This window comes from Aythya marila (assembly GCF_965140915.1).
Source record: "Aythya marila genome assembly, chromosome: 2".
Classification (NCBI taxonomy): domain Eukaryota; kingdom Metazoa; phylum Chordata; class Aves; order Anseriformes; family Anatidae; genus Aythya; species Aythya marila.
The window spans coordinates 47,066,248-47,093,830 of NC_139043.1; the positions used below are offsets into that span (position 1 = coordinate 47,066,248).

The 27,583-nt window shown below is 33.0% G+C and overlaps 1 protein-coding gene across 5 annotated transcripts in view; it reads right to left on the bottom strand.

The window, feature by feature from the left end:
• The window catches only part of ULK4 (unc-51 like kinase 4), a 232,449-nt gene that overhangs the window by 198,094 nt on the left and 6,772 nt on the right, over positions 1 to 27,583 (bottom strand). For 3 of the 5 annotated variants that reach the window (XM_082752886.1, XM_082752883.1, XM_082752884.1), the window contains exons 5-17: positions 26,158 to 26,320; positions 23,576 to 23,677; positions 22,697 to 22,780; positions 21,801 to 21,876; positions 21,093 to 21,188; positions 19,257 to 19,372; positions 19,059 to 19,131; positions 17,016 to 17,115; positions 16,355 to 16,459; positions 14,568 to 14,628; positions 12,663 to 12,844; positions 11,875 to 11,921; positions 11,017 to 11,095 (exon numbers count right to left, since the gene is read on the bottom strand). In XM_082752886.1, coding sequence (XP_082609012.1) covers positions 11,017 to 11,095; positions 11,875 to 11,921; positions 12,663 to 12,844; positions 14,568 to 14,628; positions 16,355 to 16,459; positions 17,016 to 17,115; positions 19,059 to 19,131; positions 19,257 to 19,372; positions 21,093 to 21,188; positions 21,801 to 21,876; positions 22,697 to 22,780; positions 23,576 to 23,677; positions 26,158 to 26,320 — 1,284 coding nt within the window. The remainder of the gene's footprint in view (positions 1 to 11,016; positions 11,096 to 11,874; positions 11,922 to 12,662; positions 12,845 to 14,567; positions 14,629 to 16,354; positions 16,460 to 17,015; positions 17,116 to 19,058; positions 19,132 to 19,256; positions 19,373 to 21,092; positions 21,189 to 21,800; positions 21,877 to 22,696; positions 22,781 to 23,575; positions 23,678 to 26,157; positions 26,321 to 27,583) is intronic. The other 2 variants (XM_082752887.1, XM_082752885.1) reach the window with 1 other exon arrangement.

Sequence of the window (27,583 nt, forward strand, 5' to 3'; positions counted from 1 at the left end):
TCTTTCCCTGAAACCTCTTATGAAACTTTTATCAAACATACCAAGAGTAAAAAACTTCTTAGACATATTCTTTGCAAAACTTTTCAAAACATAATAGCAATATAGAAGTAAAAGAAGGGCTGTAGTACTAACTCATTTCTTTTTAATCAGAAAATATATATGAAAATATTTTTAACACACTAAGCATAAAAAAGGTCAGAGACTATTAAGTATCAGAAAAACATCCTCCTAAACCAAGGAGTTTCTGCTTAAACTTCCTGAGAGTTAATAAAGGAAGAAGGGAAGATGCTAAATGGTAGCCTTTATGTAATTAATTTTAAAGTCAGCCAGCTGAAAGACAGACATTCGTGAGAAAGCTGGCTCCTTCAGCTGACAGATCTGCTTGCAGCTGTAAGAATTGTTCAGGTATCCCTAATGTATTTTCTACATATAGATTTAGCTGTCTGATTTTAAATACAGAAGAGGGACTGCAGTAAGTGTTCAAAAGGCTCTAGAGTTTTTGGAATTTATTTCTCTTTGAACCATCTCTGAGTACTCTCAAGAGTACAGGTTACAAAGACAACTAAAGGTGTATTCCCAAAGGCAACTTACTGGTGAAGTGTCTGACGTTTTATTTGTTAACATCACATTCATTTAGGAGAGCTGACAGGCTGAATCTTGTCATCTTTAATGCTGTAGGATAACCACCCTTATGCTTTTGTGAAAATAATAGCAATTTAGCTTAAACAGGCTGTACAAAATTTGAATTTACTTTCTCTTTTGAGAAATTAAAGTGTGCATTCTATTTTTCTTGCTTTGTGTATATATGGACAGAGCTGAAAAGGTAAACAAAAAATATTCAGTGATTTTTTTATAGATTCCCCAAATATAACCAATAAAGGCAAAATTATTCCATGCATATACGGAACAGGACACAAATATGTATTCTAAAACTTCATGAAAGTGATGCCAGAGGAGGGACAAACTGAAACTAGTTCAGCAAAAGCCTACATAGTTCAACAGTCATGAAAAACTCAGCTTCCCACTGCATGGTGTGTACATAATAAAGGCAGCTGTCAGATACATGGTACATTTCACATAATCATTATTTTCCTCTGGAAGTAAGTTAACCTAAAACTGCTCATCACTAAAGGATCAAGACAAAAAGGTAAATCCTATTCAAGAATCCTTCAGCTGCTTTCCAAATCAAAGAAGCTTCTAGGTTTTATTCTTTGCAGCCCTCAAAAAGGATGCTTTGCACGAACTAATCCATGAAGCATTACTTTCTTCTCTTACACTTTCTTAAGAATAACCCCTGCACTCAGGCAAAAAAAAGAAACAGGTAAATTTAGGAGTAGAAAAGTTAAAACACATAATTATTTTGAAGTTTTGTATGCAGCTGAATTGAAGGGAAAATAGAAATAATGATGATAGTGTCGACATTGAGTTAAAAGCCTAACAAATGTGCTCATCTTACTTTAACAATAACTATTGGGTCAAGCTCTATTTCTCGGTAGATCTTGCACAGTAGAAAATTCTTTGCATATTTCCTGCTCTGAAATATGAAAAAAAATATATATATATATATATATGCATCTCAATATTTTGAGGCAAGTTTAGTCCTCAGTATGCATAATTTCCATTAACATTAAAATCAATTACTGATTCTACAGGTGCCATGGAGGTAAACTCCCTTCAACCGGAGTCACTCACCAGTAAAAGCTAACTGGGAATAATCTAGGACAGATGAATAACCAGCTTAGAAACATGACAACTTATTTTCATACTAGAGAATTCTAGTTAAAAGTATAACTTGTACATTATTACTTAGAAAGTAATTATTTTGTAGCGAAAAACAGTGCAAATGTTACTTTTAAATACAACTGTAAAATATTTCAACTAAGTAGGATTTAAAATTGTATTCCTTGCTGTATGTATTTATGTATGTATGTATGTATTTACAGTGGACAAAATGAAAGAAAAAAAAGTACAGAATGTCATAGAGTAAACATTTTGAACAGCTACATTTTAAACCATATGATTGTTTCATGCTAACAATCTGAGATCTTAAGCTTCAAATACTATATATAGTGTTAAAAAGTCATTAAAGAAACCCAATTATCTCACAAAAATGCAGTTAACTGCAGCAATATGCAAATAGTAAGCTAAGAGAGCAAATGACTAGGTAATATGGAAAAAAATAAAAGCTCATCAACTGAAACAAGAAACATTTTCTACTTTACAGAAAAATACAGCAGGAAGGGAACCAGAACAACAACAACAACAAAGTCAGAAAAGTCACACTGTGGTTTAAACAGAAATCTCACAGCTTGTGTTGCAAAAATATTACAAAGATTGACAAAGATATCAAATGGTTAGAATCAACAAAAATCTGTGATTGCAGGAATATACTCAGCACATATACTGAAAATAGTCTTACAAGACGTCTGATGAGACATGAAACGCTTCCATCATTAAAAGCAATCATGAAGAATCTTTTTGCAGTGTTTCTGATGTCAGATGTGTTATTCTGTTCATAAGCAACTCAAATATGGAGACCTTACATGTGAATTGCCTATCAGTTTTATAGCATACATGTACATGCAGAAGACTGAAGGTAATTATTTTTCCACTCCAAGGTGGAAGTAAATTTTAGTGTTTTACTTCCTTCATACAAGTAAGTTTACTTCTGAGATAGCCAACATAGAAAACTTATACAAATTACTAAATGTAAATTAGTTCCAGCTACAAACATATATGGAAAGAATTCATGATTTCACAAGACAAATCTTTGTCAACCAAAACACAACGATGTTAAGTTGACCAGCTGTCAACTGTTTTGAGATTGTGTTTTGGTTTTGTGAGTGATCGGCTCTAGATACTTTAAAACAAAAAGTACAAGAAACTTGAGGTGAGCCTGAACAATCAATTTCCTTGTGCTGACATCAAATCTGAAATGTGTTTTCAGAGCCTTACAAAAATGTTTTGCTAGCATTTGTTATTTTGATACGCCTATTATCCATGTCAACACTTCCCTGAAATTTGCCAGCTTGCCAGCTTTCTCAGTTTCCTGTGGAAAGAAGCTTCTTCGTATCATTGCATAGTAACTGCTTGAGAGGAGATATCTGATCACATTACACAATGAAACTTGCCCTAATTGCCACATTACACAAGGAAACTTTGCCCCTTTTCAACTTCATGAAGTGGTTTTATTCTTAAACTACAAGATAAGAAAAACATTCCAACATATATTCCCTATAATACTCATCATTTAAGAATAATTCAGACACTTTTAGTAAAGAATCTAAAACTTCAGTACTCTCAAAGAGAGGATGTTGGTTTTTTTTATTTAGTCTCATTTCTCCTCAAAAATTATCTTTAAGCTATTTCATAAAGGCTCTGTAGAAGTTAACTAGAACTGAACATAGTATTCCAGTAAATGCTGATGGTGGGGATGTCCCCCTTCTACCTTAAAACCCAGGCTGATGAAATAGAGGGGATGGCAGGATGGATTTGGACAAAACCAGACCCTGAGCCACAAACCCTGTAATACCCAACAGAAATCCCACGAGATATATATTACAAATAAACGAACAGAAAACAGCAATTATAAAATACTTAGAAATTATAATTAGAAATAGAAAGCCACGTCCAGTATTACGTAAGTATTTACCTCAAAATACTCAAGAGTCTGATGCTTTCATACCTTTAACTGATACATGATCATACCTGATTGCCTGAGTATGAAACAAATTATCTTGGTACTCCAAAAGGTAAGAAGAACACAACATGTTTTAATTCAGCTCATTTTTTCCTGAAAAAATAGATATGTTTAGTGTTCTAAAATTTCAGAAGTAGGGTGTACATATAAATCCACTTGGTTTTGAATATGTCTAACTACACTAACTTTTTTATTTTTTTAAGAGAATGAGTTAATTTCTCCATCTAGTCCTAGTAAATGAACTGAATGGTGGATAAGTGAACAAATGAAAGAGAAAGGAACACACAAAGATTTACTGCCTGTGGAATTTTGACTACGTTTGTCAACATTGACTATGTTGACAGTATTTACACAATACCTTTGTGGGTGGGCAGCATTCAAAAAAAAAAAAGGAGGATACACATTTCAGCCATCCATGCCACGTTCTTATTTACTGCACACAGATACTAATTCTGAGCCACATACCATAATTTCAGCCACTTCAAGTCCCTGTTATGAGTGCCACCATCAATAGAGCAAGGTTGAGTGCTATTTCCTCCATTGTGCTGGCACAAACATTTGTGTAGCAGTCCGGGTGACAGGACAGATCCAAGTTAAAATGAGCATGATTTAAAAAGAAAAGCTCCTTCAGATTGTTGTCAGCTCCCTATTGATTATTCACCTTAGGATATCAACTGAGAGTAGTGATTCATTAGTTCAGACTTTTTTGAAATGCCTATTCCTGACACACAAAAAAAGCCAATCTCTGCAAAACAAAGAAATGCAAAACCCAAATAGCCCAAAGCTCAACATTTACAGTATTCAGATATAACATGAAGAGCCCAAAACATGGTCTTGTTTTAGAGGTGTAAGAATGTAGAGAAAGACACATCCTCTCTCCACTGCACAATAGTGTGTGACTTTCAGACATACATACTGGAAGGCTGGGTAGCAGAACTAAGTCTTAAAATGTTTAATGGGAAGCTGTTTTCCCTCAACTGCAAAATAGTGTCTGGATCCCCTATGACTTCCAAAAGTCTTCACGGGGCTGTGAATTTTGGGGCTGGTTTTCCCCCTAATGTATGTTACCCCTTAATTCTCTGTTTAATAAGCTTCCCCCAGACACATTCAATAATCAAGGTCACAGTTGTATTTATGATAGAAGCAGCTGAAGGAGAATACTGATTTGGTGTTTCATAACACCGATGTAGGAGGAATATAAGTTATGCTTAGAATCCTGAATGAAATATTGAAAAGAAAACAGACAAGTCTACCAAATACCTTCTTACCTTCTGGAGATGTATATATTTATTGACTGAAGAAAAGGATCCGAGGGGCATAGCTCTTTATTATCCCCAAAATTACAGACTTGTAGAAGCAAAGAGATTTTTTGCTATAAGAACACATTAAATTGAAGAGTATTGCAAAGAGGTGTATCAGCAGCACTACTGATGTCATTTTAATGGCAAAATGTGCTATTTTATCTTTTGGAAAAAAAAAAAAAAGAGAAAAATTAAAGGGCTCTATGAAAACAATCTCAATAAAATGACTTTTACAAGGGTACAAATTTTGCTTTGGTCAGGCAATTAGTCTGAGAAAATTGCAAAAAGTAATTTAATCTTGCAATTAGCAATGTTTTTCAGTTCTCTACCTGGAACTGACAAAAAGGTCTTAATATTTTCTCCATCAATCCAGAATTCCATTGTAAGACAGAAGACAGACTAATTGTCATTAACATTAATTATATTTATATATTCTGTCTTTTCAACTTGGAAGAACTTCTCACATACTCTATGAGTTTTTGCCAGCAGAAGCTAATTTACCTCAGAAGTGTTTATCTTTTACTTGTCTTCCTTAATTTTCAACAATCATTTTATAGCACAGCAGACATTTGTGTGTGCAAGTATATAAGTACTTTTATGCACATATGCCTCCTATACAGCTTCTGATTAGCTTATGCCTACTATCCAAAGATTATTATTTTTAATTAGTATTTTTACATACATGTTATCAGTGTAAATCAAGCAAAGTGCCATTGAAGGAAAAAGACAAGTATACTGAAATCACGAGCATTTGTGAGTAGATTAAAAAATCATTTTACAATAAAAACATCAAAACTAAATAGGTTGAGAATAAATGGTCAAGTGAATACTTTTATTTGGATTGCCTTACAATATAAGTAGTTGTATATAGGGCTAGAAACAGGAGTAATCAATGGGATCAGCCAGAAGCATGCCTTAAAGTTGGCATTCTGTAGGAATTTTAATGAGAACAAACTCTACACATGGAGCAACCAGACTACCTAGAGAAAGGATCCATAAAAACTGAACGCAGCTGTGATATGAAAGTTGTAGAAAACAACCAGCAAATTGTACTTCAAAAATCATAAACAAAAAGGCTCAAATTATATGTGGTTTCACTTTGGATGAGGACAAATTAGGAGATTCCATTGCTTTGACAAAGGAAGGGCACTCTAAGCTCAGTGTTACTGAGACATTCTGTCATTCTCCATGGGGTATTAAGTTGGTTAATCTGCCCAAGGAATTCTATAAACCAACGTTTTTGTGAAGAAACTTGCAAGTACAAAAACTGTGGCAGGATCTCTGAGCCCTCTGAACTCTCAGCAGAGCAGAGGAATCAGGTCTGTAGGAAAATGGACACAGCTGCCTAGGTCACAATGTGCAACTGGTATTTACAATCAGACGATTTAAAAGAGGTATGGAAAATGACTAGATTTTTGCCTTGAAAAGGAGGGGCAGAAAGCACCTCTTTCTGGTCCTGTACCAGATAGAGAAGGACGTTGCTCCCTGACATGAGGGCATTCTATGAAGTTGATTTATGATCTCCTACTAAAATGAAAGGCAAAGTCTGAAATTTCACATGAGAGTAGCTGTACCTCTAGTAGAAATAGTCACAGAGAGGAAGGAACAATAGCTACTTTTAATAAAAAGGACAAATTAAACATAGATGGAAGCAAACCCGAGCGTGGAAGGAATTTTTCTCTAAAATCAAGAATAAGCAGATTTTTCTTTCCAAGCATTAGCACTTAGTTCTGTAAGAACCAGTTTCAAATCCTAACTACAAAGATAAAACTTCAGCTGTTTTCCTACGATAACTAGGAATAAATAAGAGGAAATTATGCTTCTGATTTGTAAAGGGCGATTCCATGAAGATAATAAAACATAGCCATTGGTAAGTCAGCAAGTAATTGACCTATACAACATCAACAACTACTCCAATTTTTATTGCAACTGTCAGATAGAGGAAATTACACACAGTATGTTTTTGCCTTCAGTGAAAGATTCTTATTCAAAGAAAAATATGCAAGAGTTTAATTTCCCTACTGCATTCTACCATCAGTCTTTTTCTAATCAATTGTATTGTTCTAGAAAACAATTAATTGGAAACAGACTAACTGCAAGTGAATTTACATTAGAATATATTGGGAGATTCAGAATAGATCAGCAGAATCAAGATGTACATAGTTCCAGTATTATATCTTTTTGTAGTCTGGTCCAGCAGAGGATGTAGTATTAAAGAGCGTTTACTTGTATTTTAATTTTGTGTTTTAGTGACCTCTGGTGGTTACATATCGGAAAAATGTTTTTCACAGATGACCTTAAAGAAAGGGAAAGCCATTAATTCTTCAAAGGGCAATAAACCAAAAACTTTTGGTTTGCAGCAAATGAACATTTATTATAGCATGTGAAATGAGGATGAGGTTTCTTTCTTTCCTAAAGTTTTTCTGCTTTTTCAGGACTCGATGTTGCTATTATTTAACAAACCATTTAAACAACAAAAATAATTAATGGTGCAGTATAAGCTTCAAAGGTAGATAAAATGTCCTTAAGTAAATGTATAACTGGGTAAAAGACAGGAAACTAAGGGTAGAAATAAAGAACCAAATTTTAACATGAAATAGCCAGCAGTGCTGTCCTGTTTGAGTCTCTTGTAGGTCCCATGCTACATTTACAAATAGCAAAGAAATCACAGAAAAATGGATGAGTAAATAATGGGGTGACAGAACTGCAAAGTCTGTTGGAACAACATAGCTCTGTGATGATGGAGCAATATAAGTAGGAAAGAAAATTTATTGTATGCAGCACAGAGTACATGGTAAAAGTAATTCCAGTCTTGCATTTTCATGAGTTCTAACTTTTCATACTTGGGAAGACAATCGTGAAGGTGTAGGAGGGAGTTCCACAAAGAGACCAAATCTGCCCAACAGTAGCCAAAAAGCAGACCATATTAGAAGTTACTGAGAACAAAACAGGAAATAAATAGAAAACCAACTACCATTCAAATCACTTATGTATGTATTTTATTAGGAGGATGCAGTCCTCCTAATAAGGTTCTTGATCTTAAGGAGATGAAACTGGGATCTGGAAGAGAACATAAGAAGGCAAGAAGGATGAATAAAATTTTAAGAGTTTTGACATGAGGAACAACTAACAAAATTAGAACCTGTCTGGAAGAGAGATGACAAAAAAGAAAAAGATAAAGATACCTTGAACACCCCACTATAACTGGTGCAGAGAAGATGAACGTGAAATGCATGTGCTTCTTGTGCAACATAAGAACTGACAGGCCTCAGAATGAGCCTATCAAGGGCAGGTCCAAACAAAGGGACTGACTGCTTCACCCAGCATATAGTTTAGCTGTGCAGTTTCTTCCCAAAGGATGTTATGGATGATAAAACATTTAAGAGGGTTCAGAAGATTACAAGACAAATTCGAATACCTGCTTCAGAAAAATCCCAGAGATGCCTATCACGGGAGGTGAAGAACAAGTGTTGGAGAAATAGGAATGCATGCTTGCATTACTCTGTGCTTCTCCAGGTTTCCCACATTTGCCTCTGTAGAGATGTCAAATTAGAGAGCCCTTTGGATTGAGGCAGTAGTGCCATTCTTCACTTGTCTGTAAGGGACTATTTATTTATTTTATTTTATTTTATTTTATTTTTATTTTAAGTAAGACCATAAAAAACAGATTTATTTAGGACTTACAGTTCTGGGGTTGTATGTTACAGACTTCCTAAGAACAGGATCATGCAGTCATTTCACATTATGTTCTGACTAGCTACAGCTTGGTTTTGACATTTCCTAAATCACAGCAGCCATCAAGAAACTTCAGCTAGACTATCAGCTGGTTCATATAAGAGGATAAATTATGGCATTATTTGTTAATACAGTACATAATGCTGTTTAAAATGTGTTTTTTTTTTTAAAACAGAAGATAGAAAATTATAAATAATTCCAACTTTTTTAAAAGCATGCAATAGCTGACAATCTACAGGAATGTTCAAACTAGCAATTCTGTTACTTGGAAGGGAAGAGAAGCAGGAATCACGACTGTAGAGATCAGAAGTTACAAACATTATACTAAAGACATGAAAACATTGGAATTAATTTTTTTGATAATTATTTTCCTCATACTAATATGGTAAGCATTCTAATTTTTTTTTTAAATTAAAACATATTATTATGAAAAAAACTGCAAATAATTCACTACAGCAAGCAGAGCAGATGCTGTTTGAACTGTATTAAAATTCAGTTTTGTTAATTTTAAAAACCATAATTTTCCTAATTAATGCATATGAAAATTGATTTTAATTCATAGAAGAATGATAATGAGAATTTTCTTTTCTAGTCCTTCAGTTTAAGTGGGTCACTGGTCTCAGATTTAACTTGCTTTTTGAAGTACATGTATATTCCTAAAAAATGCTAAATTAATTCTGTGAATGATTTTATGTTAATATGAAAAACACAAAACTTGAAATATTTTGAATAAAACCATATTACAGTTCAATGTAAAGCAGCATTAGTCTATTGCTTTTACATTGTCAAAGCAGACTAGAATATACAGTGTTGAGCACAAACAACATATAGAATCACAGAATACTGTCTATGGTGGAAACTGTGACTGCCAGTCAGCTCACTTTTGTTTGTTTGTTTTTTTACCGGAATTTTAAAAGTTAGCCATCCTTTCCTGGCTTTCCCCACTTTGTAACTTTATAAAAGACATCCCTCTCTCCCCCCCCCAAAAAAAAAATAATAGAAATTATGTTTTGAGAGCAGCTTTCACTACAGAATTTAAATGATATTCAACATTGCAAGATGGCCATAATCATTCTAGATAATGAAATGACAAGGTGCACTATTCGTTCAAGGAAAAAAACAGAGAGGCCCACAACAGCAGAAAGATCCTTTTTTTTTTTTTTTTTTTTTTTTTTTGGCAATTCAGCTAACTATTATCCAGTAACATTTTCCTATGTGCCAGATCTGCACAATATTAAGACACATGACCTCACTGCTCTCTAACTCCTTGAGGAGGAGAAGCACAGAAGCTGATGCCGGTCTCTGCTCCCTGGTCGCTAATGAGAGCACATGAGGGAACAGCACAAAGCAGCACCAGGGGAGGTTCAGAATGAACCTGAGGAAAAATGTCTCTACCATGAGGGTGGTCAAATGCTGGAACAGGCTTGCTGGAAAAGTGATTAATGCCTAAAGCCTGCCAGTGTTGAAGAGGCATTTAGACAATGCCCTCAGTAACATGCTTTAACTCTTGGTTGGCCCTGAAGTGGTCAGGCAGTTGGACACGATCTTCACATGTCTCTTCCAGTTGAATTATTCTATTCTGTATTTGCAAAGGGTGTTAGCATATTTGCAAAGTGAGTTTAGCAGTTGTGTTTCCTCACATTCAAATACCAGCTATACCTCATGAAGTAGAAACGATGTCAACCTCACACTTTAAACAGATATTGAACAGCAAATACTATTAAGTTTATGAAATATGTGTATGTATCACACACAAAAAAGGATGGTAAGATCATTTTAATTTCTGTTTAAATCAAATCAGTTGCACAGAATGAAAAACGAACAAACAATTCAAAATATTTTTCTTCTCCAAAGAAAGTTACTTGCTTCTTCAATTGTGCACATTCTTCAAGAATTGTGAGAAATCTCAAACAAATTCCACCTCAATAAATTTTTGTAAAAGGAAAAAAGATTTCTAAGAAGCAATTGTATTATTATAATAATTATATTTCAGGATAACCAAATAAGTCAACTTTTTTTGTTCTTACACCCATACAAAAGTATGACAGTGACTACTTGATTTTTCTGAAGAGAAATATAGGCTAGAGCTTTATCTTTTTGGGTGGTTCTGACACAGTTTAGTAAAGATTGCAATAACTACATAGAATAAACGCAGAAGTTAACATATTTAATTATATTTCCATTTTCATATAAGGGGAAAAATAAAGCTGTGAAAAACTGACAGTCATTAACAATGTTAAACTTATTAACTGTGTTAAAAAAAAATAAATGGAAAGTTACCTCAGAAACAGGTACATTTTCTCTGAGTTCAGATGTGTGTAATGCCAGTAAAGCAATCACCCGAGCAACTTTAGCACGTCTGTATATGAAATACATTTTTTGTAGATGAAGAAAAACTACTTCAAAAATACCACAAAACAATCATCTTGCTGCTTATATTTTACAGATTACTAAGGAAAGGAAATATTTGAAGTGCTACTTACAGCTCAAAAGTTATTTTTATTTCAATTTTTATGCCAAATTATTTTAGTATTTCAGATTCATTTATCAAATTCATGCAAAAATATATGTTTTTTTCCTTCAGCAGTGAAAAATTGAGATTCTTTATTTGTTACAGCCTTAGTAGTAAGTCATGCTCCCATTCAGTTTTCTTAAAATAGAGGAAACCCCCAAGAGATCATTTTAAACTTTTTAGCATGACTGACAAAACAAAACAAACAAACAAAAAAAAGTAGGTATCAGCAAATCAGTTTTATGTGTTTCATTAAAGAAAAAAATGTAGTAGTATTAACATTTACTAAACAAGCAGCAGAGGGCACTATCACCTTCAAATATTTCTGACAAACATTTTAAAAACCTATCCTTACAGGTATTTTACTACTATTACAGTATGGCTTAGTTTATCAAATATTGTTGCTTAAAATCACTGAATAAACCAAGTTATATAACTTTTAGAAAAAATTTTAGACATTTAATATAGTAAGTCTGGCAAAAGAGCAGCATGTTAACTCAATACTGAAAGACTTCAATATTATATACACACTGACAGTCAAGCAGTTCGAAAAACCAAAAAACTCCTAAAGAATCACTGACAATCCCATATTTGAAAAAAAATTATTTAAAATAATCATTACTTACATATCCCAGTTGGCGGCTGCACGCAGCTGCTGTATTAACACTGGAAACTATCGTTTAAAGAAGAAGATAAACATTAATGATTTTCAGTGATCTGACAGAACCTGATGTTTAAAAAAAACTCAAAATACTAGTAACTATTTAAAAATTTATTTGGATAGCATTTTCAAAAAATATTATAGATAAAGACTATAGATATTGTCCAAACACATCAATTACCAATAAAAATGCTGAGAGTAAAAGAATATTTTTTTTCTCTCTCTATATATTTTTTTTTAATTGCTAAATGTATAAGTTTGAGAAAAATATTTTTTCTTTGTGCATACAACTATGCAGAGGAAAAAATGATGCTTTCATCTACAAATACAGATTATCATACAGTATTAACCAGCAAGTATTTAGGAAATTTAATTTAATTTAATTTTGTGAGAATGGACAGCAGTAGTTGGGAAATGCTAAAAAATAGATTGATTTGACAAACAGCCACTTAAAAAATAACTAGATAATTATATCCTCATTTCTTAAATGTTCTGTTAATTAGCATTTCAGTTATTGAATTATTGTAATAATAATAAATAAGAATTGTACAACGACAATGGAATACAGCAATTTCCAACAGTTCTCCTTTAGGAAAACTTACATGGAATTCAATAATTTTTTCATTGTTTTGTACTTAATTGGTCATATTGTTTGTCATTACACCAATAGTTTCTTGAAATATTACTAAATGAAGCTGATTTTTGCTACAACGGCAAGCATGTAAACCATGTTGATTCCTTCAGCGCTTTTACCAGCTGAGAGTTAACTAGCCGACTTGCAACTTCCTTGTGGACAGCCACAGTACACAGGTAATAGAGTAAATTCAGTTTAGAACGTGCTGCTCCTGCATTTTTCTCAGTGGAATCAAGCAATGAAGATGCTTGTTGCAAGAAGTCATTCCAGTCCACGTCTTTCATAGACGATAACTTCTCAGCTAACCATAAGAAACAAGTAGATAAAGATTGTAGAAATCAAAAAAGAAATAATACATACAAAGCATAAAAAGATATTAAAAACCTTGAGACATTTTTGAAAGTGCAACCCTCCCAAGTCACTGGTCTTTAAGTAAACATTCTACTTTTTTCTAAATATAGGACCAGTGTTTTTGACCTTAATCATTACTAATTCTTAAAAACTAAGTGCAGTTTCATTACAGCAATATTGAGGTAAAAACTAATCAAAGTCAGAAAAATCACCAAAGAATCAATTGCAACAAACTTGATTTTTTAAATATATTTTTAAATAAATATTATACAGATAGATATCTATCTAGATACAGACAGATAGATATCTATCTAGTTAAGCTGTAAGAGTATCAGAACATTGATAACTTGAAGAGGAACACAAGTAAACAGCCACTAGGAACATTAGCATAAATGTTGTAGTTCAGCACAGCAATCATTGTATGGGAATTGAGAATTTTCCAAAGACTTCCTTATCTTTTTCAAGGGCTAACTTCAGTCCATTTTAGTAATCATATATCCCCTCAGTTTTGGCTAACTTTTTACTACCAACTTATCTGACTCCAAAACAGAAAAGAGCATGGCTATATTTTAAACCTGTCTTACACTTAAGTAGCACACTGACTAATAAAGACAATTAAAATTTACATCAGTGAAGGTGAAAAGCAGTTTGAATTTCAGGTATTTACTTCTTTTTTTCTTTCCACAATAGCAGACAAACATCAGAATATCAGACTGATATTGGACTGATATTGTAGGTATTTAAATGTAAAATTAAATAAAATACCATCTCCTCAGATTCCTGAGTCTGATCATTTTTGCCTAGGACATTAGCCAAATTCAAGATTTTTTCTTTTACTGCACTCTTAAGTGTAGTAACTATCAAATTTCTTCAACAAATTTGTAACTATCAAACAACAAATTAACTCTCCGAAATACATACTGTATAGAAAGAAAAGGGGGAACTTTGACATATAGGAAGAGGTGCTACCTGAATTCTACAAGTACTTGCCTGATGTCCCCTTTCAAGCACACTACACCCTAACAGTACTTCCTTAAATAGACAAGAGGAAACATTCCAAAGAAAGAAATGGTACGGTCATGACAACGTGCAGCCTTTTGTTTTCAGAAATAACAGACTTGCTAGAGGTTAAAAACACTACAAAAACAAACAAAAACACCCACAAATCTATGCTATCCACTGGGAACGTTTCACAATTATATGTGGGACTGCCAAGTATTATAGCTTATCAACACTGCACATTTTAACATCCTGTTTTCATTTGCTTCTTTAACTTCATCAAATTTTAGTCCATTTGGCTGAATATCTCAATTAAAATCTTTTTTTTTTTTTTTTTTTTTTTTTTTACAAAAAATATTAAAAGGAAAAAATCTGTGTTTCCCATGCTAAAAAAAATAAAACACATTGTTGGCTGTCTTATTTTAAATCTTTTGAGCATCAGCTTGTAATTGAAAAGTGCAAAAGAAAAAGAAAGGGTATATGTAACTATTACCACTTGAAAATTCTACTCGTTTTTGTTCTAGCTAAAAAGATAACATTTGCAACTTTAGCTTTAAAAAAAAACAACTGAGTTCTCCCCATGAGAACTTATAATCTACAAAGGGAGGCTAGTCTTAGGATAGTTACATCATCATGTGCAGAACATAGAAGTCTTAACCTCAGCAGAGCCATACCTGAATAAGCTGGTATAGATAAAGTTTTCAAGTCAAATCTAACTGGCACTTGCTTCATTATCTGTAAAAGCAAAACACACACATCACAATTAGTTTTAATGCATTTCTAGAAGTCTTTCAGCAATTGAACATGGAAACATGAATGTGAAACAAAGATAAAGGATGGCTGTACAAATCACTGCTCATTACTGAGCTGTTTTCCATTATTTCCCACTATGCATTTCTTTCAAGCAGATATATGAGATTTAACTCCATGTTTTGAGTACAATTGTTAGCATTTCCATTTAAATACTTGGTTTTATTTAACAGAAATACAAAAACATTGATTTTAAGTTTACATTTTTACCTTTCTTCTACACAGACGAATACTCAAAGCTATATAAAGGATCCAGTCTGATACACAGCTGAAAGCTCACAAAAAGTTTAAGAAAGAAAGAAAAATAAAAGAAGGTTTTCAGTTCCACAGATTAGCAGAACACAGGGAAATTTTACAACATAAGCTGATATTTCAGCTTTTACATTTCTGCCAGCATCTAGTCAATCCATTTACAGGAGATTAAATTGCAAACTCTTCAGCATTACCAGGTGTCAGTGTCATCCATTAATGTGAAGATTGCAAAGTCTGCAGTGACTCTGATTACATGCCCATGGAATTTAGAGGGATACTTTGCATTAATTCTGAACCTAGGATTCCACAGTAAAGAAATTAGTCTGCATGTACACTTCCCCCCAAGTCTCATCTCTTACAACTGTAGTCAGAAGAGAAGCAGTGAAGGGTTAAGGCTTCGTGTCTAAGTCCTGAGAAAGGACTGTGAATTCACAGAGGTAATTAAACATTCAAATGTTTAATTACCTTTGAAATTCTCCATTGGCGGCCACCCAACCCAAACACAGTATTATTGGGTAGTTTTTCTGTCCAGCTATACAAGAAATTGAGTGTGTTAAGAATTCCATTAAAACAAACAAAAACACAGTTATACTAAAACAGCGGCTATAAGAATTTTCTACCGAGCTAATCACTTCCAATGAAAAGTGTTACAGTCCTGCATCTCCCACTTACTGAGTCAAGTTACCAAAATAATAGATGTAGGACAAGAGTCTCTAACCTATCATTCCTTCTACCAATACTGCACAGGGACCTACAGGTGCACGTTACACTGCGATTGCAGTGCAGAACTAATTCTTTTTTGGCTTTCCCTTTGCTGTCAAACAAGCGTCAGTCTCCACTCAAGAGACTCATCACAAACAGTTTTCAAGTTACAATCCGTAAGACAGAAATTGGATGGATATTTCTTACAACTTTAAGTCTTCTTTTCTAGAAAAGTTCATGCATATTAGAAATATTAACATGACCTTCATAACCTTACAGAGTAACAGAAGTTATTTAGATGTTATACTTCTAAACTAGATGGCTTCATGGACAGCTTTGTTTTTAGCACACCAAAACACAATGAGCCTTGTGTTCATTTAAGTAAGAATAAGAAAGCAAGTTATCAGAAAACAAATCTACAAAAGCACTGAACACAGCATTTAGTAGATTCCATTTCTTGTAAACCATGAATATTACTATTCAATCCCAAAATAATTCTGTCCTCCAAACTAGCAATACAATAGGGTTACAAAAGAATGCCAAAAACTTGCATGAGAGCTTTCCAGATGACGAGGTGGAACTGCTTTAGAGCAAGAGTTATAAAATACAGGAAAGGAGTTTCACCCTGATTACAGATTTATCTACAAAAATAACCTCACCCACAAGTTCCTGAATCTTATATTTCATTTTGCCATACCTTTGGATTGTCAATGATTGGTGTCACGATAAGATCAGATTCAGTGTAAATGAGCTCTTTCAATGTTGACTCCATATCCTGCTGACTTGAGCACCTATTTTTATCCTAGAACAAGAACAAAGGTTTTTGAAATACTTTTGCACAAAAGAAGAAGATATGTTTATTGCCACAATATTTCATTTAAATGTTATACCACAGAGTTTGGCTATGTAAATTCTATAATTAAAATTGCTTTTTATTCATATAGTAGTAAATAAGGCCTCCCAACTAAAAATTATGATAAACACACATGTGTGAGAAACAGTCACAGGTCCAAAAAAAGCTTGCTTGCAAACTAAGCTTAAAAAAGTAGATGGGACAGTAGATAAGACAGAATTACCTTCTACTATGCATGGGGAATAAAAAATAAATAAATAAATAAAAAAGGAAGACAAAGTATCTTGATTAACTCCTACATCTGGAGTTCTGCTCTATATTTGGAGTTCTGAAACTATTTTCTTTTTTCTTTAAATTTGCACACTAAAGGAACTACTACTGTATTAATTACTTTTCCATTATAACTATAGAATAGGGAAGAAGTAGTTTGTCTTTGTTATAGACTCCAGGCTATAATTCTAACTGTGATGATACCTCCATCTCTCAGTATTATTTTGCTACTCACCTTTGTCAAGCATGAATCTCTTTGATGAGAATTTTGGATTGGGGCAGTAGTAACATCACTTACTTCTACTGTAATGCTGGTTCTAGGAGTAGGACGAGAACTAAAAAGAGACAAAAATTGTAATTTATTTTGTTGTTATTAATTTTCTCCTGACTGCCAAATCTTTGTAAGCTGGTGGGAATTAAAAACTGTCTCATTTTCATATATGAGTGTGAAGCAGGCTTGTTTTTTAGTTATTTTAAAAATCCTGTCCACTAATTAGAAAACAAAGACAGACCAGAACACTGTAGTTACGCAATTTTAATCAAGCTGCTAGTGAACTCTTTTGTAGTAGAATACATTTAAATTTTAAATGTTTAAAATCAACTTTAGAATTATTAAAATTAGCAGGTCAAGAAACACCGATTTAATTGACACCTTTAAATGAGTAGACATTTGCAGAATCTTAATTTGCAGAAAGTAATATACATATTCAGTTGCAAATCAGGTTTTTTATTAGAAAAAGCAACTAAACTAAAAGTGCAATCACAAGACAAAATTAAAGATATTCATTGAAATCAAAGATCAAATGACTAACATAGATCCCATTTTTAACCTTATTTTATCTTATCTTTATCTCATCTTATCTTTATCTATCTTATTTTTATCTTATGTATTTTCGACAGTAACTTAAATTTAATAGGCAAAAGGAAGTGGTGCCTAAATATCTGGTTGGTGGTGCCTAATGGATCTGGTTGGAAGTTTAAACAGTCTCACTTCTTAAATCAATAAAGCATGATTTCTACCTAGGAGGCAGAACAAATTATTCTAGGTTCCCATATCAATCATTTATCAAACATTTTTTCCAAAACTAATTTGCTTTTATATACGTTTGAAAGACAGAAAATTCTTTCCCATTTTTCCAGTTCTCAAGTTTGTTTCTCGGGTAAAACAAGACAAGAAATCAGTGAATCAAACTACTTGAAATGAGTAAGACCTATTCCCTTTTCACATGTAGAAGAAGCTACCACTGTCAAAAGCTGATTAACCACCATGACAGTTGAATAAATTCTGGTGCCAAGTGACAGGACAGGAACTTCCTTACACTTCAATGCTTTAAGCTTTAAGAAATTCAATCATTCAAGCAAAAAGTAGAAACAGAATTAAAAATTCTACATATTGCCTTTCTTCTTTTTATTAATAAAATAAGTGTACTCACCATAAATAAAATATATTGGTCTTAAAAGTACACTTTTGGATTATATGGTTTTATATCAAGTGTTTGTACTACCATTGCAGTCTGTCTTCTCAGCAAATTAAGGCAAATAACAAGTGACATTCTGAATTGCTAAAAGTATGTTTTTATCTCATTTTTACATTTTTCCATCACAGCTGAGTAATAATACTTTATTAAACCAACTGAAATAACTGGAAAAGTATCATTCATAAAAGCTCTTTCAGGTTACATAAGAATCTTGAAAGAGTGTTTTATTTTAAACAGAAATATTTCTGCCTGATGAGGACAAGAATAAAACCTTTTATTTATTTATTTATTTTTTTTTGGAGAGCCTGCTTGGCTAGTATATTAGTACAAGTTTCAGAATCACACCGCAGGTGAAACATATCACTTAAATCAATCACAATTTTTTATTTAATACCTGTAGCACTACTTAGTAAATACCAACAGCTTGTGATGAAGAGCCATAGGCAGAATTTCTTAATGCATCTTGAGATGAACATTTATTCTTTCACATCTAAAGTAACCATATTAAAAACACATTCTCCTGTCTAAACAAAGAAAGAAGTTCTAAATGGAGTCTTCTGTTTAGGCAAACACATGAGAAAGAACCAATTTCATAAAGCCAAAACATTGCTTTAACCATACACTTTGTTTTAACTGGTATTCAAGTGCACCTTAATATTAAACTGTTGATAGAAAATTCAAAAGGATACAAGGAAACACTGAAAGAAAACATTACAAACAAAATAATAAAGTATCTGAATAGACAGGGGGAAAAAAACAGACTTTCAAGGGCCTTCTAACTATTGCTTTGATTTTCATACCTGAGAAGAAATATGGATTCATTTAATTCACCATCAACTACATTTTTGGGGCGCAGCTCAGCTGGATTTTCTACTGAAAGAGAACATGAAGTCATACTTGAAGTTAGGAAGAAACAAAACACAGGAAATAAGCATGTTGGTAAGCCTGACAAAATGCACGGGACACATATTTTTCAAAAATAACATAACAAATATTACCTATTTTGAAGGAATTGCTTTGTAGCTTAATATCCGCTGTAGAAGATGACAGATTTTTATAAACTCCTTCTGGCTCCTTGGTATTCCAAGACACAGATGATACTGCGTCCTCATTGCTGCTTAATAGGAAATATTAATTATATAACTTAAAAAAAGAAATCAGATGGATCGTGTCTGTTTTTTATTGGAATTATTAACATGCAATTTAACTGTCATTCTCATAGATCAGCATCCTATTGTAATATGTGTTATAAAAACTTTTTATACTAGTAAAGGCAAGACTGAAAAATAAGTTTCTGGCAAGTGACTTAGAGAATACTAAGAAATAACAAATTTATTTTTGAATTTAGTAAATAAATTTATACCCCAAAATAATAGAGCTGTAAAGAAGTATTAAAAGCTTTAGAGACCTTTCAATTTTCACAGAAAGAAGTCACAACTGCCGTATAATGAAGCAGGCTTAATAATGAAGTTTATAACCTAGATTAAGGTCAATAAAAACTACCTTTTTTAGCTTTTGCTTGAGGATTGACATGGCAATTAATTGCACTTTTTGTTTCTTTATACCTGTCCTATTCGCATGGAACTGGGTCATAAAACTTTCATCTTCACGAAGGGTCTCCAGAATATCTAATATTAATCTCTACCATATTGTGAAAAAAAAATGGGCCTCATATTTGGAAAGGAAAAAGTAGACAACTTCTTTTCCATGTCAAGCCCATGGCCTAGGCTTGCCATATTTGCCAATTAGTGCATATCTCTGTATATTTCAGAAGCATTAGGAGACCATCAAGAGTAAGGTCAAAAGATTATTCTGTTCCTCTGAGAATTCCTCAAAGAGGAACACTGTGGTGGAGGTTGACCTAAGTCTCACTAATACGTTGAAGAAGTTCTGACTTTGTGGTATGAACTTGAAATCTGGATTTATTACCTGCCTGTTTGGAGAAAGTAGTAATGAAATGAAAAGACAAAGAGCAGCATCCCAAATAAGAATAAACATTAGTAACAAAAATGCTGCAGCACTGGTACCACAAATAGGTATTGAACAATGCAAGAGAGAATTTAAAAATAGATAAAACACAAAAGCATTCAGCATTCTAAAATAAAACTATTTTCACAGGAGTTCCCTGGATGGAACCTAAAGTATCATTCAAATATTTAGAACTACAGATCATTAAAACACACCCTAATTGGAAATTAAAAAATTAAAAGCAGCAAGATAATGGACATTTGAGGAAGCCTATTTAATGTATAAGCCTGTTTTCATAAAAGGTTTGGGTATTTCTGCATATATAAGAGTATTCTAGATTTAAAAAGAAAACACTAGATTAATGCTTTACTCTATAAACTCTATAATGCTTTACTCTATAAATAAGAAATATGGGTTAGCTGCATTTGTGAGGCTGAAATGAATCTACATGTATATGGATTGTTTTTAAGATTAAGCTTAGAACATCACAAAACCTAACAAAAAACTTCAATAAAAGAGATAAAATTGACTCATAAGGTTCTAGAAAGGCTTTTGAAGAACAGTATTACAAGTCAAATTACCAAGCATCTTTGTTACATGAACAATGAAAATAAATAAAAATGTGAATACATTCTAGGGAGAAAGGACTATTGAAAGCAACAGGTACTATAATACACTAATAGGATAACGCAATTGCTAAGGCTCCCGGATTGTTCATTGGATGGAGTAACATTTCATTCATCAATTAGTTGTCAACGTGAAAATTCTAAGCAAAATTCAAAGATTGAAATACTCGCAGGAAAACAAAACAAAAAAGTAAAAATATTTGTTCACTTCTACGCTACGTCTGTTTGCACACTCGGTACCTTAAGCTTGGTCCCTGGCTGTCTGCAGAATCACCATCACAGTGGCCAAGAGAGCCTTTCCAGAATGGGTGCTGCAACAGGTCTGTCCAATTCAACCTATTGAAAAGCAACAAAGAAACTGAAAAAGCAATAGCAAAGTAGAGCTAAAAAGACAGACACCAGGCTAGGTTTAGTATCACTGAGTTCAATGAAGCAACTAATCCCTTTGAGTTGTATTTGGACAGCAAAAAAGTTTTCTTATATGAGAAACTTTTTGCCTCAATTGAAATGCCTCATTCACACAACACAGAGGGATGAGGTTAAGACTGAAAGAGACCGTTGGGCCAATCCCAACATTTAAATTATTTGAACTACCCTGCAAATGATAATCTTACATTATACAACAAGTAAGACTTAACACCTATAAATCAAAGCCTTATATAATAGATGAGCCCATTGCTCTTGAATAGCAAAGACATCTAGTTTAAAAAGCTACCCATCATCCCTGTTATCATTATGTATTTAGCACCACCTACAAAAACACAAAGCTATATTGAATCAGAACGGTCCGTATATCTTTGCATGAAAAAGCAAAATTTGTTCTTTTATGAGGGTTAAAATTATTTTTGCATTGTCGCATATAGAACAGTATACATGTAATACCATAGCAGTGATTTTTTTCCAGAGGTGAAAAGACAATGTAAACAACTCATCAACTAGACACTTTACCTCTTTTGAGGATCCTTTTGAAGCAAGCCATCAAGTAAACTAATGAACTCTGCAGAAGGTTTCTGGGAAGCAGAACCTGCAAACACTTAAGGTAAGGATTGGGTAGCAAAACCAACTGTCAACTATGATAAGGTAGATCAAATCTTTATCTGAAAATAGTGTTAGAACAGCTTAATTTAATAGTAATTTCATCTGAAAAAATGTGAATGCATCAAAAGTTCTAAATATAAACTCTGCATTTCAAAGGATCCTCTGAAGCAGCAAAAAACAATACTTGGTTACCAAACTAATTTGATTTTTTATATGCTTAAAGAACCACTCTCCATTATCATACAGCTATTAGCAGAAAATAGAGTTGAAAGCTGCTTTAATTGCAATTTACACCAACCCTGACAATTTTAAAAGGACTGTTGTTGCATCCTATTACACAGAAGATGTTTCCAGAACTCTTAGTTAAATGAGAAAGACTGATTCTGAGAGCTCAAAACTCTGAAATGCAATTTATCCACTTTGACAACAAAGTTTCCCTTAGAATTGAAAGGAGTAACAGTTTTAACTCTACCGCACTGTTCTCATTGCTACTAACTGAAAAGGGACACCAATATTCAAGTGTCGCCATGAATACCACCAATGCCCAGAATGACAGAGTTCAAAAATTCCATCCTGGACAGTACATTTATTTTTAATTCTTAACACTAAATGATACGCCTGTTTGTCAATAGAGAAATAAACATTCATCATTAATGGTAGAAGTTCTCATCAAATGAAAAGCAACTCTAACATTCACTTTGAACAGCTAAATGATTCCTGCAATGAACTTCAAAAGAAACAGTGCAAAGTAAAACCAACTTAAATATTACTCTGATTTGACATATTTAACAAGAGCAAATTGTTACCCTCCGGTCTAGGTGGCAGTGGATCTTCATACAGAATCTTTTCAATTAACTCAGAGGAGTTGTCTGAGAAGAATGGTGGTCTTCCTACAAACAAACAGAAGGTTTATTTCCCTGATTAGGCAAACTTCAAAATGGCTTTCAGGAGCAATGATACACATTGAGCTCATTTCCCAAAGAAAACATCCAAAGCAACAAACACCTTCACTCTGAATTCTATTTACCAAGTTCACTTCTTAACTTAAACATAAAACCTTTCTAAATTCTTCTACCATGAACGGCAGAAAAGGCCAAGGACATGCACTAAAGATGGCTTGAGGGAGGCCACCATGACAGCTCTGTATAAATCAGGAGTAAGACAGCCAACAGAAAAAGTCTAAGCAGAAAATGTCGATCCAGCAGATCAGTGTGTTATCTAAGACTTCAGAACACTGCACTGTAATTGTTTGATGCTGAAGTTTTCCTTCCAGCTGCAGACAATGCTAAGTTTATCTGCAGGAAGCCTAATGACTAGTTTTATTCTAGTTACAGTTTTCTCCTTGGCCAGATTAATGCACCCACAGTTTAATATTAAAAGATAAAAACATTACACTGCCAGAATGCAAGTACTGCTGCAATTTCAAGCAGTATTTGAGGAATACAAGTCGGTTAATATTGTTATATTTAGATCTCATTCAAAAGTAGAGCTTAATAGTATTACTTTAATTGATTGCTTGACAGAGTCCCATACTATTAAGTAAATTTAATACGTTCTTCAAGAAATCTTTCAAACCTGTCTTAATTCTTCCTTAACTTCCCTGAAAAGTAAACAAGAATTTATATTGGGACCACAAAATACGTTTTCATTACCACTGATACTAAAGAAATATACAAACTTACAACCTGAAAACATTTCATAAAGTAAACATCCCAAGGACCACAGATCACTGGATTTGGAAAAGTCTTCTCCCTTTATTGCTTCTGGAGCCATGTATACTGGGTTGCCTACAAAATACAGCATACAAATTCAATTCAGCATCTGTTCTGCAGAACACTATATTTTCTCTCCACACTTCAGTGTGTTAGGGTTTATCTCCACTTAGATGCAAGAAAATTGAGATACCACACATAATTTGAAAGTAACTTCCTCTTATACCTTTCTTAAATTATGTATGATTACAGAAACTATTTTGTTGTTTACTTCCCTCCCATTAACCAACTTGGTTTGTGCTATATTTTCTAATACAATCAATGCAAAGAGTGCTTTGATATACCTTGACAGTTTCCACAGCCAAGGAAATTGGGAATAATGTTAAACCAACATAATTCTCATGTGAATAACAGAACAGATTAGGTTATATCCTGTTTTATATTAAAAAATATATATATCCTAAGACATAAATTTCCAGAACATTAGAAAACTGCTAGAAAAACAAGGTAGTCATTAAAATAGTCTAAACTAGTTATACCTATTTTCACACATTAAAACATTATAAAAACATCACGTCAGATTATGGCAGTTCATTCAGAAAACCCTAATTTGTTTTGTTATAGAAAAAAATATATATGCAGTTCCTATTTCTACAGTAGCTTCCAACTAAACACTAACTAGATTCTCCAAAATCTCTGTAAGAATTATGCAAACTCAGCAAAAATGTAAATTTCATAGTCCTTTAAAAAGCTTATTTTGGATTCTTTTGCTATCAGATTTTTTTATTATTTTTTTTGAAGTGACAATAGGTCATTAACCATACAATTGAAAAAGCTGCTCTGAAAGGCAACAGGAAAGAGATTAGATTTGTATTTCTTCCTGAATAAAGATCTGGTTTTGGTCTTAATATTTTCAGTATGTGCTTTCTGCAGGAGACAGCGAAGTATTGAGAAAGCTCTCTTTGTTCCCACAAAATATTGCCAAGAATTCCATTGTTCCATATAACAGTAACTGCTATGACACATCATTATCTTGGAAATAGAGGTCTGTGAGATGCTCCAAGACATGAACTATTGAAAGATTCTCAAGATTAAAAGCAAAAATCTGAAGTTCTCTTATTTGATGAAAACAAAACATAGTGTTTGCCACGTAGTCCATTTTCATGGATGTCTCTTAAATTAAAACAAAGGAACTCTCATACTTCAAAAAGAAACACTCTTTCCTAAAGGAATGCTCTTTCTTTGGTATCTTTAGTACCAAAACAGTCAAACCTCAAACCAGAAGTGAAATGGAACACTGGCATCAAAAAGGATAGTTAAAGTCTTATGTCAATAAAAATCACAAAAGCCTATTTCTAAGCTATTTTAAATGGATACCTAACAGCAGTGTAGTCTCCAATTACAGTAGCTGCAGTTCTGTGTAGTACTTACTGATCTGTGTATACTTTTAACATGAAGTTAATGGAAATTACTCCTAGACCCTATGGAGTCTGCAGCACTTTTTTTTTTCTTAATGTATATGCTAAACACTAGAGATATAAATGTCATCAATTATTAAAGATAGTTTAAGTTCAATTTCCAATGTTTTTAGTGATTTTTATTATTTTTGTAATCCTACTACTTGTACTTAGTTGATGATACGTGAAATGCATCAAGGACCAATGGTATTTTACTGAGTTATTTCTTTTAATAATCATTACTTTTCATCAAATAGAACGTACAATTTAATCTCCCTTAGCAAACCCAAACACAATTAACATTTTCAATTAATTAGCTACCTTGAACCATTTTCAATCTCATCCATATACACATTAAAAAAAAAAAAAAGACAAATTTTGGTTCTATTTTTTCTTTTTCTCCAATGAAAAATAAAGCAAGAACAGTTTATGAGCTAATGAAAACTTGTTCACGATACAGAAACAGTTTGTACATTAAGCCCTACTGCTGGGATGTGATGTCAGTTGCAAAAAAGCCTTTTAAAAATTGAAAGTTTACAGGCTGTATCATATTTATTTAACAATCACCTATGTGTAAAGTTCGATCCAAAAATAACCTGAAGTCTATTTAAAACGAGTAGGAAAGGTATGTAATTGTTAACCTATTTATGACAGAAGGATATTTTTCCAGTTCTTAGTTAAACTGTTCTTGTAAAGTTTAGAATTATGGCCATACACCTGTAAAACACAGCTTCTCTACTTATTCACTCATGAGCGTTGTTCCCTCTCTATGTTATAATCCCTCCAAACAATCTTTAAGAGCAAATTTTTTAGTTTTAAGCCTACTTAAGGAAATCCCCACACGCGGAATATGTAAACCCTGCTTACAGAAAAGTTACAGATGATGCTTTCCATTGCAAAGACAATGGTATTTACAAACGTCCACCCAACAGAATTAATTATTCAGTTTTTCCAGGAATTTAGTAAGCCCCAACAGAATGATGATCAGTTACCTTCTTTCAAAGTCTCCTCTCAAAATTATTTATAACAAGGGCTTTTTCCCCGCTTTCATTCTGGCCCTGTGGTTTAAAGCAGTTTTGACTAGTAAAAGTATCATACCTCGAATTCTGTCTTTCACGCATCTTTGTGGAGTGCCTTCACTGACATCTCCTCCTGGTTCTTCAGAGGAAATTAAATCAAAAAGCTCTTCCAGATTTTCACCATCTGCTTTAGCCAAGCAAAAATTACTGAATTTCAAACTACCACGTCCTTCCAGCAGGATCTACAGGGATAAACAGAATCCAACAAACAAGTACCAGATATTAACAGTAGTGACTGCTGAAATTTCCAATATAAACTAAAAAAAATAAAAAGCATAATCAAATCATTTAAGTAAAGAGATGAATGATCACTTTCATATTATTATAACCAGAAAATTTCCTAAGCTCACAACAGAACCATCAATGGTTCAACACACATTTTTGTTTATTTATTAAATCAAAACAATAATGATGTTACTACAGTGAAAAAAAGAGAGTAGAAGTAAGATATGTTGTAAAGTAAAAGAATAATAAAAAGTAACACTGTCTTCTCTGAGGAAAAAAAAAGTGAATCTTTCCAATTTGATCCAGCAGAAAATTTATAGATTTTGTCTAACAAACATGAGAATTTTCCCCATGCCGTCACTGCATAAATACATAATTAAAATAAAGGTAATTTCCATAATTAAAAATTTCAGAATCCCAAAAATGTTGTTTGAAGAAATTGCCCATTTAGTCAAACTGGAGGAAAAAGTCTTATTTTTGCACTTTATTCTGTGTTCAAAAGAATACTTTACAGTTTTTACATTTTCTTTTTTTCTCTTATTCTTCAGAAAAAATACAGAGGCATTACCATTATGCTTTATTTACATATTCATATCTACTTACTGCACTTTGACCCACAAATGACAAACTGAGTACAACTGCAAGTTTTACAGAAAATTCATACACAAGGGCAACTTCACCACTTATAGACCAAGATCAAAATTACTGTTAAAAGAAGAACTTTTGATCACAGCTACATTCACTTTACTATCTAAATTAAAACCATGAACTTTGACTGAACCGTATGTAAGTTCCACATGGACAGTCAATGACAGAAATTGCAAAGATTGGTGGTTTTATGCAAGTGAAAGATGATAATTTAAATGGCATTTGGAAACAATGGAGAAAGCTATTTACAAATAAAGTTAACTTTACTCCCTTGTTAGCATTTTCTGTGACTTCAAAATATCCTGCAGCATGATAGAGCAGGTATAATATGAGGTTAGGGCCCTAGGGTAGAGAAGTAAAATCCTTGATTAATTCAGACCAGTACATCAAGCCAAAAAGAATCTATAGTTCTATCAAATTTAGAATACAGAAATAAATCAATTAGATCATAAACTATTCAAGCTCATTTCTTGTTGTCTTTACATTTATTACAAAGCTCAACTGGCCTCCAACATTAGATAAGCTTCTCACAATAGTAATAATGATTAACACTCTGATAATGATTAACAAGC